The 19,063-nt window shown below is 36.4% G+C and overlaps 1 protein-coding gene across 2 annotated transcripts in view; it reads right to left on the bottom strand.

Moving 5' to 3' along the window:
* The window catches only part of ptena (phosphatase and tensin homolog A), a 32,210-nt gene that overhangs the window by 11,425 nt on the left and 1,722 nt on the right, over positions 1 to 19,063 (bottom strand). For both annotated transcript variants that reach the window (XM_066670799.1, XM_066670807.1), the window contains exons 2-3: positions 1,500 to 1,584; positions 974 to 1,018 (exon numbers count right to left, since the gene is read on the bottom strand). In XM_066670799.1, coding sequence (XP_066526896.1) covers positions 974 to 1,018; positions 1,500 to 1,584 — 130 coding nt within the window. The remainder of the gene's footprint in view (positions 1 to 973; positions 1,019 to 1,499; positions 1,585 to 19,063) is intronic.

The raw sequence follows: 19,063 nt of genomic DNA, 5'->3' as shown, positions 1-19,063 counted from the left end.
CCACTGAATGATGACTGGATTGGGAACACCTACTTATTACAGACTTTAGTCCACCTGTATCTCTGCATAGTTTTTCCCCATTTCACCCTGCTCTTCAATGGTTAGGACCACCACAGAGCAGGTATAGTTTAATCTGGTGGATTCTCAGCTCTGCAGTGACACTGACATGATTTAGATTCAAAGTCCTAGCTGTGAGTTATGTCAGTGTACTTGGCGCTTTAAAACATAAGGTTTGTGATTGTCTGTCATTGATTACTTTTTGGAAGGTATCTTCTGTATTGGCTAAACTCATAGGAAAGAACAATTGCCTTCAACAGTGTGCATTACTCTTTATTGGTGCTTTAAGGGGTGCAATTTCACTTGAATATCATCCCTGTATTTCTGATCTGCTGGTTATTATCAATAAAAACGAGGGGAGGTGGGTGCTGAAAGGTGTCCACTCACTCTCTACTCTGACAACTACCTCACTGGTCCACTTTGTACATGTAAAGTCAGAGACAGTAGCTAATAAAATGGACAATCAGTGTAGATTTAAGCTAGGTGTTCCTAATCCATTGATCAGTCAGCATTTACCCATTACATTTTTGATAGCCCCAAAAATCAACATTTTAACAACAGACTTAAAGTGTTCATCATTCTGATGACTAAAAATGTTATAACTTTTCCTATATTGATTGATCTCGATATTTATCAAAATATTAAAGATAAAAACTGAATATACAGCAAATGTCTGTGGGTGATATGGCCCTAAAATAATATCACAATATTTTAGGCTATTTTCATGATAACAATATCCATGGCGATATGACAAAACAAAGATAGATTTCTCATTTTCATATTTTATTTTTAATATTAAAAAGTGTTGCCAGACTGCCGAGTGCCACAAAAACAGAGACTATGGGTTTAATTTGTGTGAGGAGCACAGTACAAGCAAAAGAAAATAATAAATATACACTCACACACACATACTCACAGGTTATAGATTTTGTAATGGTTTCTGTGTTTGGAATCCAAAAACCTGCAACAACAAAATTAAAATAAAATTAAGCCTTTAACAAACATCATAACGTCAAATGTTATTGTTCAGCTGAGAAAATGACTGCTTAATACAATGACTCAGCAGATGATACCCAACACAAGTCTCAAGTTTGGATTTTGGGTTAATTTTACAGCTAATTACATGGTATGCTCCATCGTTTATAGAGACTCTATATAAACTCTATACACAAGCATGAAATGAAAAGGATCACTGTGGATCAGCTACATACGAGTCCCAGTTTACCATGCTTAATGCCCAGAGAAGGGTATAAAGCCCCCAGTCAATAATGATGGATTGGAGTTTGTGATCCAGAACTAATCATTCAGCATTGTTCCAACATTTAATCTAGTTCATACAGCAGCACATTTTCTGAAGCAGATAATAATCCTTATTTAAACAAATAATTTGTATTAGCAGGTGTCCACTAAATTTGTAGCTGTTGATATTTGTGTATACGCACCGGACTACATCGTCTATGTTATTTCTGTAGACTCCTTCAAGTCGCTCGGCAGGAAAACCCATTGCAATGATGTTTGGGTAGATGTCTGAACACAGTTAAGGAATGTACCAATCCCCTCTTTCAAAACAACATTTTTACTGTACTGCTGTTAATCATGTAAACCTTTATGTAAAAACAGGCACAAGACTGCTACAATCACTAATTGCAATTCATAACTGCAAATAACCATTACATTTACTTATTTTGTTAGTTGAAATTTAGGCCAAAGCAGCCAATGGCAGTTTTCTATTGTTATTAACCTACATATAGTGTATACAATTCTGGAGAACTGCATTTTATATTTAAACTCAAACACAAATCACAAAAACGTATGCCCTTCATATGTCCAACCACACATTCATGCCCATAGTATGTGCCAGATACACTGTCCACTCCCTTACGCGTCTACAAAAATTGTATTGGACTAAAAACCATGTACAGTGTCTTTAACTATCATGTCATTAAAAACTGTTTACTAGCTATCAACTGACAGACCCTGCTCAAATAAATAAACATTACTCACTGCTGTACCAAAAAAAAAAAAAAAAAAAAAAAAAAAAAAAAAATAAAAAAAAAATTATATATATATATATATATATATATATACACACACATATGTACATACACACACACACGACCAACTTTAATTAATTAAATGAGAATAATTAATATTCATGAAGCCTATTTTTCCCCCCAAGACAGCTATGATAAGAAACAACAAGTGTGATTAAAAGGTTAATATGGCAACATCTTTTCTAAAAAGAGCCAATCTCTTATCCTACATGCCTAGCTCACAAAAAAAAAATAAAATAAAAAATAAAAGATGCAGAAAACTGAACTTGTAAAGACGAAGAAAGCAATGTCATTATGAGACCAAGCACAATTGTTTTTACTGGATCTTTACTGTGAGGAAAATAGTAGCAGATTGACCTCTGTAAATTTTAATTAAAAATCCCTGCTCTTCATATATGATGCACCAATTGTAAAGTATACTATACAATAAAATATTGTAGAATTGATAATCTCTCAATTCGTTTCCTGTTTCCTTTAATTTACATGAATCTGTTTCAGTCAAACTCATGAACTCGTGTACTTCACATTCTCTTTGTTACAATGTGAACATGGTGGGGAAAAATAAACAAAATAAAGAAAACAAACACAACAATGAACAGAAAGTTCATTCTGACTCAAAAGAAAAAAATAGTAACAAATCGCAAAAAATACTGCATATAAATAAGAAGTGTAATATATTTATGTTAGTTACCTATATACTTTATCAAGAATCTAATAAACAGTATAGGCATAATTAAGCATGTATTCTTAAAATATTTTATAGTTTATAAGTGATGTGGGTTAGAACATCTGACATTTTCAAATCACTTGTGTCACCTAACAACTACATTAGTTTAAGGACAAGCATGCCTTTTCTTTTCTCACACACACACTTAAAATGTGAAACTTGTATATTATACTCATTCATTACACACAGATTGATGTATTTCAAGTTTTTATTTCTTTTAATTTGATGTTTATAACTGACAACTAATATAAACCCCCAAATTCAGAATCTTAGAAAATTAGAATATTGTGAAAAGGTTCAATGTTGAAGACACCTGGTGCCACACTCTAATCAGATAATTAACTCAAAACACATGCAAAGGCCTTTAAATTGTCTCTCAGTCTAGTTCTGTAGACTACACAATCATGGGGAAGACTGCTGACTTGACAGTTGTCCAAAAGACGATCACTGACACCTTACACAAGCAGGGTAAGACACAAAAGGTCATTGTAAAGAGGCTGACTGCTTGTGGAGCTGTGTCCAAGCACATTAATAGAGAGGAGAAAGGAAAGAAAAGATGTGGTAGTAAAGTGTACAAGCAGTAGGGATAACCACACCCAGGAGAGGATTGTGAAATAATACCCATTCACAAAAATGTGTGGGGGAGATTCACAAAGACTGGACTGCAGCTGGAGTCAGCGCTTCAAGAACCACCATGCACAGACATATGCAAAACATGGGTTTCAGCGTCGCATTCCTTGTGTCAAGCCACCCTTGAACAAGAGACAGCATCAGAAGCGTCTCGCTTCCAAAACGGACTGGACTGCTGCTGAGTGATCCAACGTTTTGTTCTCTGATGAAAGTAAAATTTGAATTTCCTTTGGAAATCAAGGCCCCAGAGTCTGGAGGAAGAAGAGAGGCACAGAATCCACATTGCTTGAGGTCCAGTTTAATGTTTAACAGTCAGTGATAGTTTGGGGTGCCATGTCATCTACAGGTGTTGGTCCACTGTGGTTTCTGAGGGCCAAGGTCAACACAGCCGTCTACCAGGAAGTTAGAACACGTCATGCTTCTCCTGCTGGCCAACTTTATGGAGATGCAGATTTCAATTCCCAACAGGACTTGGCACCTGCACCCAGTGCCAAAGCTAACAGTACCTGGTTTAAGGACCATGGTATCCCTGTTCTTAATTGGCCAGCAAACTCGCCTGACCTTAACCCCATTGAAAATGTATGGGGTACTGTGAAGAGGAAGATGCAATACGCCAGACCCAACAATGCAGAAGAGCTGAAGGCCACTGTCAGAGCAACCTGGGCTCTCATAACACCTGAGCAGTCCCACAGACTGATAGACTCCATGCCACGCTGCATTGCTGCAGTAATTCAGGCAAAAGGAGCCCCAACTAAGTATTGAGTGCTGTACATGCTCTTACTTTTCAGTTGGCCAGCATTTCTAAAAATCCTCTTTTTGTATTGGTCTTAAGTAATATTCTGATTTTCTGAGATACTGAATTTGGGGTTTTCATTACTTGTCAGTTATAATAATCAAATTAAAAGAAATAAATACTTGAAATATATCAGTCTGTGTGTATTGAATGAGTATAATATACACGTTTCAGTTTTTGAATAGAATTACTGAAATAAATCAACTTTTTCATATATATATATGAAAAAATAAAATAAAATATATATATATATATATATATATATATATATATAAATATAAATATATAATAATAAACTTAATGGCATTTACCACTAGGCTGATTAGAATTTTCACACACATTAACAGGAAATGACACACCCGTGATTTCTATAACATAACTGCTTGGAGGTGGTCACAATGTTCTGTATGAAACCTGTGGTTTTTCACACTTAACTGCATCTGATAGCCTGAAAATAAAATCAAGTAAATAATTAAACATGAAAACAAAACTAATAGTAATAAACAGATGTAGTGCAGCAAGGCCCAGTACAGTATATTTTCATTTTATAACATTTTATTTTCTACTTTTACTGGCATTTACTGGGCACAGAAGGCTATAAATCTTTCACCTAGCAATGCAGTCTGCCTTTTCAAACACTTGTGAAAGATTAGTTAATTCTAAAAATGTAAGCGAATTTGAATGTGATTTTGTAATATGCTGCCACAGTTGCAACAAGTCAGTTTGTGAATTCTACAATAAACTGTGCGTGGTATTACTGAAAAGTGTAAGTGTTTAGAAACCACAGAAAATCAGCAATTAAGTTGTAGGCTACAAAGTTACAAAGTGGGGTAGCAAAGAGATTTCAAGCCTGCTCTGGCATTAAAAGCTGCACAAAATCTGTATGGCCTGGGTTTCCATAGCTGAGCAGCAGCATACAAGCTGAATGCTGGAGCAGTGGAAACATTGTGGAATGACATATCACTTATCTATTTGGAAGTTTGAGCGACCATCTGAGTTAGGTAAATGCCAGAACATTACCTGACTGACTGCATTGTGCAAAGTTTGTTGGAAGAAGGATAATGCTATGTGGTTTTATTTCAGGTATTCTCCTAGGCCCCTTAGTTCCAGAGAAGCGAAGCCTTAAGTTTTTGCATTTTGGCAGGTTTGGTCTGAAAGAACCCCCATCATACACCAAGACTCACTCAAAAAGCCCTATAGAAAGTAGAAAGCCTTCCCGGAAGACTGGAAGCTGCTTTTGGAGGGGACCAACTTTGTATTCAAATACAAACAATGGATTCATGTTGCTGTTGGAATGACACTATAGCAATTTCAACTAATGCACTTGACTAGTTAGGTACAGTGTTATCGCAGTCAGTCATTTTAAAATCCTGGCCTTTAACATGGATCAAAAGGATTTGTAGTGTAGGCAATTGCGTGTAACATACATTTACATTTAAACAACTCAGAGATCTTTTACCCAGGTCACTGTTCAGTTTATAGGGTTTTCCATTATTTTTTTTTTGTGTGTGTTTTGTAGCAGGTCACTGAGGGTTAGTCTATATCAGTGGTTCTAAAACTTTTTATACTAAGTACCACCTATTACCAAAGCAAAACATCCAAGTACCACCTATAAATCCTATGAATGTCTTGCTTGAATATTACACCAAGTTATTCTAAAATAATTACCAAATATTATATAGCGAATACAAATAATTTGCCTTAAACTGAATGTTTTAAACACAATTATACATTCCAGAACATATACAATTTTGGGGAAATAAGTATTTTTAAAAAATAAAAACATGGAGAGTTCAATTTAATATACGCTTTAATAGACTATAGGTGGAAAAAAAGCAGGTGCTCACGGCGGCTCCCAGCACTGTTGGCACGGCACTGTTAAACAGTGTTTTAGGACTCTAATGATGCGAAGACCGGCCACAACATTTTCCTTCAGTTAAACGTTTTCTCCATTCATGCCTCTAGATTTAGTCCTTCTGGGCTTAAGAGTATTTTTGTGGGGTCAGTCTGAGTTTGTTTTTCTCGTTTCCACTTTGCCATTTTTGCAGTAAAATCCAAATTACTCATGTCTGCTTCTAGCCCTTGCTTACATGTAGTAAGAAGCTGAAACTGGGCTTTCTTTACATGGACTTTGCAAAGTAATGGGAGATGGAAAAAAAGCAGCGGGGGAATGCTGCCTCAGCCCTTTCCTTAAAAAACGCTCTGGCCCCCAGCACTCTACCCATATTCAGCCTCATTAACATAAAATCCAGAATGAAACCTAAGAGCGCCTAACACCCTACAACAATCTACTTACAACAAAAGTGTGGCAAAGCTACAGTTCATTTTGTCAGCTTTATACCTTGAATTAGACCAGACCAGCTCCACGAAGCTCTGGTTAACTCGTGTACTCTGTGCCCTTAGCCACACAGTGTATGTGCAAGTTAGGGAGTGAATTAGTAGGCACAGACTCTGGATTTTAAAGCAGGTGTTAGACGCAGATTTTCTGAATGACACCCCCACAACACACAGAGAATATTTTAATATTTGCCAAATTATGAGAACAAAGCTCCAAAATCCTAAAGATGGTATTCAGGACTGCCCCACCATAACAGATGTCTGTAGCCTCAAACATGTGAAAAATCAATCTGCCAAGTCTATAAAACACCCTTCTATAAAACCATATATTTTAAGAAGAAATTCACTAAAAAGCACAAGAGTCTGTCATACCATCTCAAAACACAAACACTGTATATATTATAACCATGAGGTGGGTGCACTCTCAGGCAGCGCTGAGCCTCATATCTGTGAGCACAAATTTGAGTAATGGGTTCGAGTGAAGGTACAATTCAGCCCAACACCGACCCTCAGTGCACATCCACACACGTGTTGGCAATAAAAGCCTGTTTCTGAGAGAGCTAATAATTAGTATGAAAAAAAGTGAAATAATGTGGTTCTATGCTGTTTAGAAGCGTAGCTGGCCAGCTAACTGTCACTTGTGGTCTAGCACACCACAGCACAGGTGATTTTCCAGCAAACCTCGGTTCAAATCACACATATTTAGAGGGCAAAGCCTCATATCTGTGAGCACAAAGTTGAGCAAAGAGTCTCCTGAGTATTTTGTCTCTTTTCAGCTTCCTTCCTCTTTCATGTAACCTGAAGTCAGCGCTGAACACACAACTGCAGTGGGCTACTGGGCTTGTGTTTTTCCCCCGCCTTTTTCCAGAGTGTGACATCACCAGTCTGTGTGCTCCCAGAGCGCCCCCTCTCTGTGGCTGCTTTTGACACAGAACAGAAATTTGACACACACCACATTTCAATTTTTAACACTGCCCTCTTTTTGAGATACCATGGTATACTGTATTACTGTTAGACCGTCCAACTCTAGTGACAATTTTAAAAACATCTCTGGTGAAAGGGACACAACAGTAAATGGCATGTCTTTTAAAATACCTGTCACACACCGTATACGCCGTGTCTTATTCACATTAAACTGGGAGTGGGAGGAGGAGGAGAAAGTGTGAATTGCCACTGTTGCTGCTGAAAACATTCCTAGAGGAAACACTGAAGCGACAACAGTGCCCTGAAATGAATGTCAATCAGTGACAGACCCTAAAAATTATGTATTCAGAATTATAGGAAATGGGATTAAAATATCTTTGTTACTGAAGCATTTTCTTTCACAATATATTTTGAACATACTGAATTATTGTCAAGCACTAGGTATAAGTGTTATCTTGGTCCCCACTAGTGAGTTTGTTCCCCGGTGATGCGTTAGTCATACAAAGCAGATAACGTGGCATCCCCTCTCCCACAATCTCACTTAGCCCTTTTCAACCAAATAAATTTCACATCTTAAACTAGTTCTGTTCCAGATTCTTTGAACTTTAGCGCAAGCCAGTTAGCCCGCCTGAATTTACTGGGGGTGTTGCAGGGTTTCTCGGTTCCAGCATAGCTGTGGCTGAATTTAGAACATCAGTCAACAGGAACCATGAACATTTTGGTCATTTGACTTCCATGTTATAAAGTGACAAATGGAAAACAAGGTTCAATGCTATTTTTAATACAAAATCAAATTTCACCTTTAAACTGCAAAGATACATAGAACCCTCTGGCTCACTGTCCTTTTACCCAGCATGGAGACAATATAACACTTAAAATGACCCAGTCATGCTCCACTGGGCAATAATTATTTGAGGCTCTGTGCACTTTCTTGAGTCTCTTTAACTGGACATACCCAGTTTATATATAATTTCTCCTTTGCATGCAGTGTTTTTACTTGCATTTGTGGATGTAGTAACAAGCTGTATTCCCAGACAGGGGTTTTGAAAAGTGTTACTGAGCCCATGCAGTGTTTTCCACTGCATAATCTTGTTTGTTTTTTATTGCAATGCCACCTGAGGGTCTAAAGGTCACAGCCAGCCAATAATGTTTTTGGGCATTGACGCTTGCATAGAGATTTCAATGGATTCTCTAAACCTTTCAATTACATTATGTACTGTAGATGAATAAATCCCCAGGTTATAGAAACATGAGTCTACATTTACCTGCTCAGTCTTTCAGAGTGAACCCATCCTCTTCTATAATTCTGAACGACTCAGCATCTGTGAAACTTTCTTTTTTAATCAACCCATCAACTGACCTGCTGCCAATTAACCTAAATTAAACTAAATTTTTGTACTTTTACAACAAATTACCTGCCATTGTTTGTAATGTTGCTGGACATAGGCACATGTATTTTATATATAAATAAATAAATAAATAAATAAAGTAATTAAATAAATAAAATTTCCCCTTTTAAATGTTTTTCTGTACATAGCCATTCTGTGCATTCATTTCTGAAAATGAAGTTAGCAGAATATTTTAAAAAACAAAAATTTTAAACAATTAATTGACATATCAAGCAACAATTAATTAATAACATATTAAACAACATCAATATTAACATATTAAGCAACTGAATTGTTTGCCACATGGAAAACTAAAGCAATTGGTGCAAATCTGCCCTCTTTTTGGCCCTTTAGCAAAGGGGAAAAAAAAGTAGAAAAGATGGCATGATAATGTGCTGGTTTGCATAAATAGCACTCTGTGGTGAGCTCTGTGCTGAGCTGCACAGAGAAGGCAAAGTAACACCTTCTCCCACATCATCCAAACCCACCAGGGTAAAGGTCAACTACACAGCAGCATCAGGCCTCTATTAAAGCAGAAAACGAGACAGACAACAATCAGGCAACTTAAGGCCCACCACTCAACATGATACTGTGATTAGGGCTGCAATACTCCATTTTCCCCCCTCTTTCTGCTTTGTATGTGTGTCCTGTGTGTCTAAATATATATGTATGTATGTGTGTGTGTCCGTGTGTCCTGTATATAAGAGAGAGAGCAAAGAAAAGCAGGGGAAAACAAAAAAAAAAAAAAAAACACAAAAAAAAAAAAAAAAAAAGGAGAAACAGTGGGTGGGGGGGGGATAAGATGCATGAAGCAAATAAGACGCATCAATAACGAGAACAAACAACAGAATTGTTGTTTGAGTGAAAGTGTGAGAGAGTTAGAGAAGGAGAGAGAGAGAGAGAAAGAAAGATCGAGGGAGGGAGGGAGGGAAGGAGGGGCAGGGCCGTTTTCTGTTCTGCACATTTCCTGTTGCAGACTGTCAGAATGGAAAGCCTGAACATTTTTAATTGGATGAGTCAGGCTTATTTTTAGCTCGGCTCCTCTCAAGCGCCAACCACTTTCAAATGACACAAGTGCAAAGGAGAGAGAAAAAATACATATTATAATAAATAAATAAATAAGTTTCGCATGTTTGCAAAATGCATAAAACTCTTGGAGGTCAGATTAATTAAAGGATAATAAATTTTTATAACCAAAAATAGCAAGCATTTTTGAAAAAAAACAAACAAAACAAAATCTACATTTTTTATGCCAGATTAAGTATTTTACTGCTTTGTGGTCATAGATTGAACCAGTGTATATACAACTGAACATGTCCCAAAATGGGACCATGTTTAAAAGTTTAATACAGAATGCCCAATTAATGCAGCCCACTACAAGACAGTAGCACATATCGTCACTGTATAAAGAAAACATGCTGATTTTTAGTTAACTCACAGCAGCTGTCCTTCACAATGTGTGAAAATTTCATGATAAATGCACCACTAAAATTCTCCAAAAGGTGCCAAAAAATTGACATTCGTTGAAAGCTAAGAGGGTTATTTCCTTGTCCTATAAGCTACTGTTTTAGAATATTTTTATTTTATTATATTTTAGTTTCAATGTGAAGATGAATTGCTGGAGAAAAAGGCCATCTGCTCTTTAAGACCAGTGAAGTTTGAATTTGTAATGTGAGGTGTTTCACTGAGAAACTTTGTTTTGTCACAAGGAAATCAAACTGAAATCAATTTTAGACAAATGTAGAAATTCTGGCCTACATTCACTGCAGTGCTGCTACAAAACTCATGCACAATCAAAGAATAGCAGTGGCTTAGAACAACACAAATAGATCAATTTGCTTATTCATTGGAAATATTAAGGATTTGGTGGTAAAGATGTATTGCTTAGGATACATAAACCTAGACATGCTTTTAAGGATGCACAGTTAAACATTTTAAAAGTATGCATTTTCAGGAAGCCTTAGTAAGAATATGACATTAAGGACAATGTTAAGAATCTTGGTAAGCATGTATTTTCAGCTACTAAAATTCTTGTCATGAACCCAATTAAAAGCTACTATAGAGTGGTTTATCAGTAGTAAATGTTTGCAGTCTCTAGAGACTTACTACATCACAAGTACAGGCCTATAATAAAATAAATAAATAAATAATAAAATTATATATATATATATATATATATATATATATATATATATATATATATATATATATATATATATATAATGTGTGTGTGTGCGCATGCGAGACAGAATGAATTAAATCTGTTTATGCATAGTCATAATGCATGTGTGTTCTTTATTATACAAAGCTGTCATGAATTTCTAAACTTGTCCTCAGATTGCTATAAATTTACAATCCCCATGTGTTTTGGAGTCTACATTTTCTCAAGCTCACACATGCGTCAAAAAACCTCCGAAAGTTCACAAGTTTTATAACTGTGGCCTCACTCTCCTAAATGCCATCGGTCTGACTGAGACGTCATGTGATGGAAACATCTCAAAGCCACAGGACCACACTAAATCATCAACTTTTAATGCTACAAATCTCTAGATGCAAACAGAGGCTAAAGAAATACAGCCTGCCTTTCAACCACTAAACAGTCAACAATGCAAGCTTGTTTCTTGACAAAAAAGGAAAAAAAAGTTTCTTGAAAAATATAAACATGTGCTTTATGTGCACAGAGTCAGAAATGGGTAACTGACAAGCTTCCCCTATAACAATAGGGGGATATATATAGAGAGAACACACACACACACAAACGAACACACACACAAATATTAGTATTTCTAATTGAAATGAACATTTCAGTCAAATTATATATATTTATTCCAAGCAATATTTGATTGCGGAATGATTAATAACACCTCCATGCCATTTTTATCAACAAAACAATACAAGATAAACAAAGTATGATTACTGTAATTTTTACCTTTTTGTTCTTGTGCTTGCCTTGAATAAAGCATGACATTCCCTAACATACCCAAGTTACCCTAACTTGTAGCCTTTCTGGTTGTCTTAAACGTCATCTGAAGCTGTCTCTCTACTAAGAAACACTGTCGAAGTGCTTTGGGTCAAGGAGAGTATGAAATAGGAAAGGAGAATAAATAGCCTTGCCATACTGCCTCTGAAGGCTCCAGGGTGAAGTGAGAAGTAATCCATCTAACAAAGAGCTCTGCCTGAGAAAACGCTTCTAAAGTCTCTAGTCAACGAAGCCAGCCAAGAAAAACTCATGCCACAGAACATGCTCTATCCGAATGCTCCGGGTCGAAGCAAGAGCACAAAGCTGCAGAGCAGGAAGCTGCTGACTGGTTCATGGCAGGAACCAATGACTGTATAAAACAGGGTCAGCCTGCCTCCGTTCCCTTCCATCCTTTAGAAATTAAGCCAGAACCGTCTGCCATTTGTCAAATTTGCAAACTAAGTCTGTAGAGAGCAGAATGAGTGACATACATGTCTCCTGGGTAGACACACAACCCTCTCAGAGTAACAGACCACTATCGGGGCAGTGCATTAGCACAGTGGATTTTTCTTTTTTTAAATCAGTTGCAAACAATTTTAATATTGTTTTTTAATTATTCTAATCTGCTCTTCTTATAGAAATCCTTCCACCTTAAAAGTTGTAGCTGTTATCAGGATTTAAAACAGAGCAATCCACCATAAAAACAAAAAAAAACAAAGCTAATTTGCACTGTGCTAGTTTTTGCCCAACATTAATCGCTAGTAAAATCTGCACAGAAAAGCAAGACATGCAATAAGATGCTTGGGAATTGAGTTGAAAATAACTTCTTTTCCACTATTGACAATATCTATGATGCACTCAAAAGGCACTGCAAAAACATGTATAGATTCAACAAAATAATAAAATGCACATTAATATTTACCAGAAATGCAGGACTGGTAAATGCACAACAAAAACGCAAAAAAGCACTGTTTAGAATCTCACTTATTTTTCATTATGTGTTTTGGATAACAACATTCATACTACTCTATTATACACATACTAGCACACATCAGAGAGAATCATATGCAAAAAGGTTTGGGTAACTTGGAAAAAAAAAAACATGACATATTACTAGTGTAAAATTAGTGCAATTGATGCAAATTACAACCGCAAAACTTTGTTGAGAACTCTCAAAATGTGAGTGAAAATGTGAGAAATAGAGCTTATGCAGTTCTCAACAGTGAGTGAGTACCTGAATGACTGACTAAATTACAAACATCTAAAAGTACACTGTCTAAAAGTACATCTGTTACAGGGAACACATCTACAAATTTACTACAAAAACTACATTACTGTGCTGGATGTTTTAGACAGATGTGGAAAAATACTGCAAATTAAGAATGCTTTCAACAACAGAAGTGTTAATAGTTAATTTTTGTCAATTAACAAAATGCAATGTGAACAAAGTCATTAACTGAAACTGAAACAGCTGTGTAGGAGGCTCAAACAGGGTGAGGAACAGCCAAACTCAGCTACAAAGGTGAGGTTGTGGAAGACAGGTTTCATGTGACAGGTCATACACCATGTCATAACTAAACACACCAACAAAGGCACAAGGTAGTTATACTGCATCAGCAAGGTCTCTCCCAGGCAAAGAGTTCAATGATGACTGGGGTTTCAAAAAGTATTGATCAAGTTATTTTATAGAAGCACAAAGAAACTATGTTGCGAACTTCAGACACTGTGGTTGGCCAAGGAAATTTGGTGCAACATGTTAGACAAATTATGTATACTTCCATTCAAAACTGGAAGATGTTCAGCAGTACCATCAACTCAGACCTGACAGAAACCAATGGGACCCAGAAACGCCCATCTACTGTTCAAAGAAGTCTGGTCAGAAGTAGTTTGCATAGAAGATTGTGGCCCCAAAACTACACCTTCAAGTATGTATGAAATATATGAACTGTAGTGGAAAAAAGCAGCAGGTGTTCTACACAGATGTGTCAAAATTTTCAATATTTTTCTGTAAGAGAAGGGCAGGAAATGTGAATAATAATGAGTGTCTGCAGGTTTTCGAGTTTGGGGCTGCATTTCACCAAATATTGCTGAGCATTTAGTCAGGTTGCATGGTGTCCTCAATGTTGAGAAATGCAGGCAGAGAATTATCCATCATGCAATACCATCAGGAAGGTGTTTGATTAGCTCCAATTTTATTCTGCAGCATGACAATCATCCATTCAATATCATTAAGAACAAGGGGTTCTGAAAATGATTATAAGGTAAAAAAATAAATAAATAAATCATCCACTAGTGATGGATGTTATCCACATTTTTAATATTGTCATACCCTCTCAAAATATTAACACTTTATACGGTATTATCATTAGGGCTGAAGGGTGCACTGTCAGGCTGCATTAGCTTCACATAGTACAAAGTCAAGCGAAGGGTTTTGAGCTGTGCAGTTCAGTTAAGCACAGCCTGACTGTGCACACTGACACACGTGCTGTCACTAAAATCCATTTCTGAGAGAGCAAATTTCAGCAACTGGCGCTGTATGAATAGAAACGTTTGAATATAAGCAAAATAAAACCACAGCACATTGTTTTTTTCAGCAAAGAGTTAAAAACACACATTTATAGGATAAAGCCTCATACCTGTGAAAACAAAGTCAAGTGTCAGTGTACAGTGTCAACTTAATTCCGCTCTTTTAACACAAACTCAGCACTAAACTCACAGCTGTTGTGAGGTTCTGGGATTGTTTTTTTTCCCCTACCTGTTTTCAGAATGTGACATCACCATTCAATGATCTCCCACAACACCCTCTCCCTGTGGTTCAAATAAATGCACATGGCCTTGTACTTGAAGACAGAAAACAGAAATTTGACACACCACACACATCGCAATCTTGAAATACTGTCCTCATTTTGAGATACAGTCCACATTTTTAAATATCATTGTTTTTAACATTATACCAACACTGCTATTATATTTTTGAAAGCATTCTTACTTTGCAGCATACCTGCCTAAAATATTTGTACAGAACTATATATAGTGTACTGAAAATGTTATGGCAAACATTATATTTTATGTTGCATTACATTACCCCACCCCTCCCAGTATGTTAAACACTGCCAGGAAGAAAATCCATGTATGTAATATTTGCAGAAATCATGCCATTTTTCTCTCACCATATTTCCCTAAGAGTGTTCGAACCTTTGCATTCACACCTTTATACTTCATATTCAAATAGTTGCAAAATATATTAGTTAATACTTTTAGCCTACTACTGCAATAACAAACAATAATAGGTGCAGCCCAAGTTTGGAGGAAATCCTACACTTGCAGATTAATCGTTCTTTAAAAAAAAGAGGAGAAAACAAAACACCACCACCACCAACAACAATAGGCAGGAGAATTGTTCAAAATATATTGATATGACCTGCAATGGCCCATTGCTTCAGTAAAGTCTCAAAATAGCCACCTGACAACTCTAAAGTGTTCACAAACCTATCACATGTAAGTTAGTTATATGACTGTACAGGTGGGTGTCCCAAACAGTTTTTTTTTTTTATCTTAGTCACACAGATCAGCCCAAGTCAACACCAGTGATTAAAACAGCAAATATCTTGTTATATTTCATAAGATTAAAACATTTTAACAGAAAATTCAAGAAAACACTCAACTTTCCTCTCACTGTTTCACAAAAGCCATGCTTTTCATAAAGACAGATTATAATAAACAATAGACGTTGATAAACAAAGCTCTATGACCTGTTTTTAAACTGCTGCATACTATCACTGCAAACACTACTCTTCTCACCTCACAGGCACTGGCTGAAGTTGCATTACTCTAGAAAGAACTTTCACTGCTTCACAACCCAAGGTGGGTGGATATATGCCCCTCTAGTCCACCTGTGGCATTGGGCATGGTGACCTTAAAAGTCTATGTGGTTGCTCTGCATAGGATCACTGCAAAATCTCTGCTCTGCATTTACTGTACCTCTATGCAATATATGCAAATTTTAAACATAGTGTTGGGCAGGCACAAGAGCTGCATATTGCAGTAACATGTGCCACTTTTGTAATAGGTGATCAAAACCTATATGTCACTACCCTAATTTTACACATGCATTCATAGCAGAAAATACATAAGACTTTAACAGAGACAAAACCTTGTATCTCAAAACCTTGCCTATAAGAAGAAACATTCATCGCTGTTTCTCTTCACAGAAGCAGTACAGTATTGCACTATTTTAGGGGACATTCCCTAAGCTCTGTAGCACATGTTCATAAGGGCATAGGGCAATATATTGTTTTAGCAACAGCACTAGACCAAGAGCCCATGTCCCAGGCCTTCAGTACTGAGACCCACAACCCCAAAGACAACACACACTGTCCTGAGGAGAAACAGCATGCTCCAAACAGAATTCTTAGATAGACAGAAAATAAACCCAAATAAAAACTGATTAAATGTTTTTTTTTTTCCAAAAAACCTTGTCAGAATACTGCCAGATGAAAACTGTTAGAGGTACCCAAGCTACACATATCCATTTGTCCTTATTGTGCTACCTTAAAATAAGCATTTATCTATCTACTCTGGTTAACAAATTCTTTTGCATAAACAAAATGACAAAATTCAAGGGCAGCCATGTTAAAAAATATTAACACTGCTGGATGTCGGAACAAATCCCTTGTCATCTCCATTTCATTTACATCATTTTATATTGGAGCGGTGGTGTCAAAATGTAACATCAAACTGGCCAATAGAAAGCATCTCTAAAAAATTGTTTTGTTTTTTTACATTACCATAAACAGAAAATTCCTTTAATGTTTGCCTTTTATTTAATGCTGAAGATGAAGGTTGAAATCATCTGGAAACTGCAGTATAAACATATTAAACAATCCCAAAGCCAACAACAGATCCTCAAACAGAGCTGCCTGGTGTAGACTTGTGCACAAAGCTCAGTTTAATTATCTGGATCTCTGATGAAGCCGTCGAGGACGTGAGCTCACTCTGTGGCTCTGACAGGCCTATGTGACCTTCAGCCTTTCCCCAGCATGCTTAGGGTGCATTGGGTGTTGACTTACAGATGCTGCAGTGAGATGCACCACTGTGCACTAGTGCCTTTAGACTTTAAACCTCTCTAGTTCTGGGAAAGCAGAAGTGAGTTAAAGGTGCGGTAAGTGGCACACTTCCATTTTGCTTAACAGGTTGAATGCAAAATACTTTGTAAAAGCTACCCAGTAACATCAGCAGTGGTAGTAAATACAGTCATCACACACAAAATGAAGACTACAGATATCACCTCCTGAAGAGGCCTGGCCACACACTAGAAAAATAATGTAATGATACTGAGATATCCCTGTGAATGTGATATATCTCACAGAACATTTTACTATGAGATAAACAGTACGTTAACTAAAATAACATACTGTTCTTAAATTATTGTTTAACACACTTATTAAAAATACATACATAACCATTCATCTAGCAATTTGTTGCAGCTTTCAACGTATCATTATAGCAAAATAAGCATAAGCATTAACATATGGTAACTTCTACAGTAACTTTCTACTGTTTATTGTAATTGTTTAATATACTCTCCCAAGCCAAAGCAATTAACACACTGCATTTAAATTAAAAATGCAATGATAGACACAAACTTAAAAAAAAAAAAAACACCTGGAGCACAACACAGCAGTTTACATTTCACTTATTTCTGTACTTAATATAGTTTGCAAAATAACCACTGACAAAACAATAAGAAAAACACCTCTAGGTGGATTACAAAGTCTGATCTTGCCATTGCAAAAATGACTGCAGATATTTTTACTAGATACGTTTTAAAAACAGGCAGCCCTCAACTGCAAACAACTAACATAGACAACATTTCACATTTTATCCCTTTGGTCTTCCAGTGATGCCTACTATAAAATGGTATATGCACTTATTGTAAATATAGCTCATCCAAAGGAGTAATAAAAACATTAACTTAAGTTGGATTTAAAATATTGATGAGCTAGGGCCTGATAAAACCAAATACGTCATATGCTCAAGAAATACATTTTATTCAGGCCCTGTTTTTTATTTAAAAAGGAGGACATAAACCGTATTCTCTCTGCAATCAAACCATTTGGGACTCGGGTGCTAAAATGAATAAAGCCAAGGTGCTAGCCAAGATCACTTTCTAGTTTCTCGCATTTTTATCATCAAAGGTCCTTTCTTACTTCTACAGAACCTTATATTTTTTGTGACTATACAGGCTTTGAATCAACTAAGAAGCAGCCATCATAAACAACCAGGTCTCATCCTCACTGGTGATTTCAAATGCAAGACCATTATAATTAAACAAGCTTAAGCCTATCTTGACTGATAAAAGTGTGAATAAGACATAACTCTTTCTTTGAAAGTCAAGCCAAATGTTCTAGCTTTTTTCAACATAAGCCAAATCAAAGTGTGGCATTTCACAACCAAGTATTTTGCTCAGTCTACGAGAGGGGAAAAACGCTCCTATCACAATTCATTCACAACAGGTCATGGGGTAACAACCAAAATTGGGAATTTCCAAAGGCAACGTCATGTGGATTATCAGGATGGTTATCTGGACAGAGGGACAACCCAATTTTAACAACGATCATAAACTGATTATAGTAAATGCCCTGTGGTCTATGATGTACCATCCTTCTGATTCAAAGGACAATTACAATCAACCAAATCATATCTGTCACATTTTATTGCTTAATTACTCTGCCACTTTGTGTTTAGGGTCTAACAATCTTTACAAACTGTTTCAATTACCGATGAACAATGGTTGAAAACTGGTTGACGCAGTTTCTACTGTCATGTCAAACCACAAATACCAACAAAACACCAAAGCTATTGCAGGTATAAATGCAATAAAAGCCTCTGTATTACTTATGGTACAAAAGAACTCTAAGACATTTACACGAGGCTTTACATCATATAACATCACAGTTACTGATAATGTTGATTGCTCCAGGACAAAAAAAAGCAATGGTCTAAAACTGGGCCAATTACCTTTAGCCAATATTAACAAAATAATACCAACAGCTGAACGGCCAGCTAGCATCACACCATGGTCATCAAACAATAGTATTATGGTCATTAGCCTGGAATTACACTGTATTACACTATTTAATATTACCTTATATTCAATATGAGTGCACAGAGCAATGCTGACGTCAACCAATA

The sequence above is a fragment of the Hoplias malabaricus genome, chromosome 1 (genome assembly GCF_029633855.1).
Source record: "Hoplias malabaricus isolate fHopMal1 chromosome 1, fHopMal1.hap1, whole genome shotgun sequence".
Classification (NCBI taxonomy): Eukaryota; Metazoa; Chordata; class Actinopteri; order Characiformes; family Erythrinidae; genus Hoplias; species Hoplias malabaricus.
The sequence above is the reverse complement of the archived record's forward strand: the minus strand, read 5'-3'. Positions and strand labels throughout refer to the sequence as shown.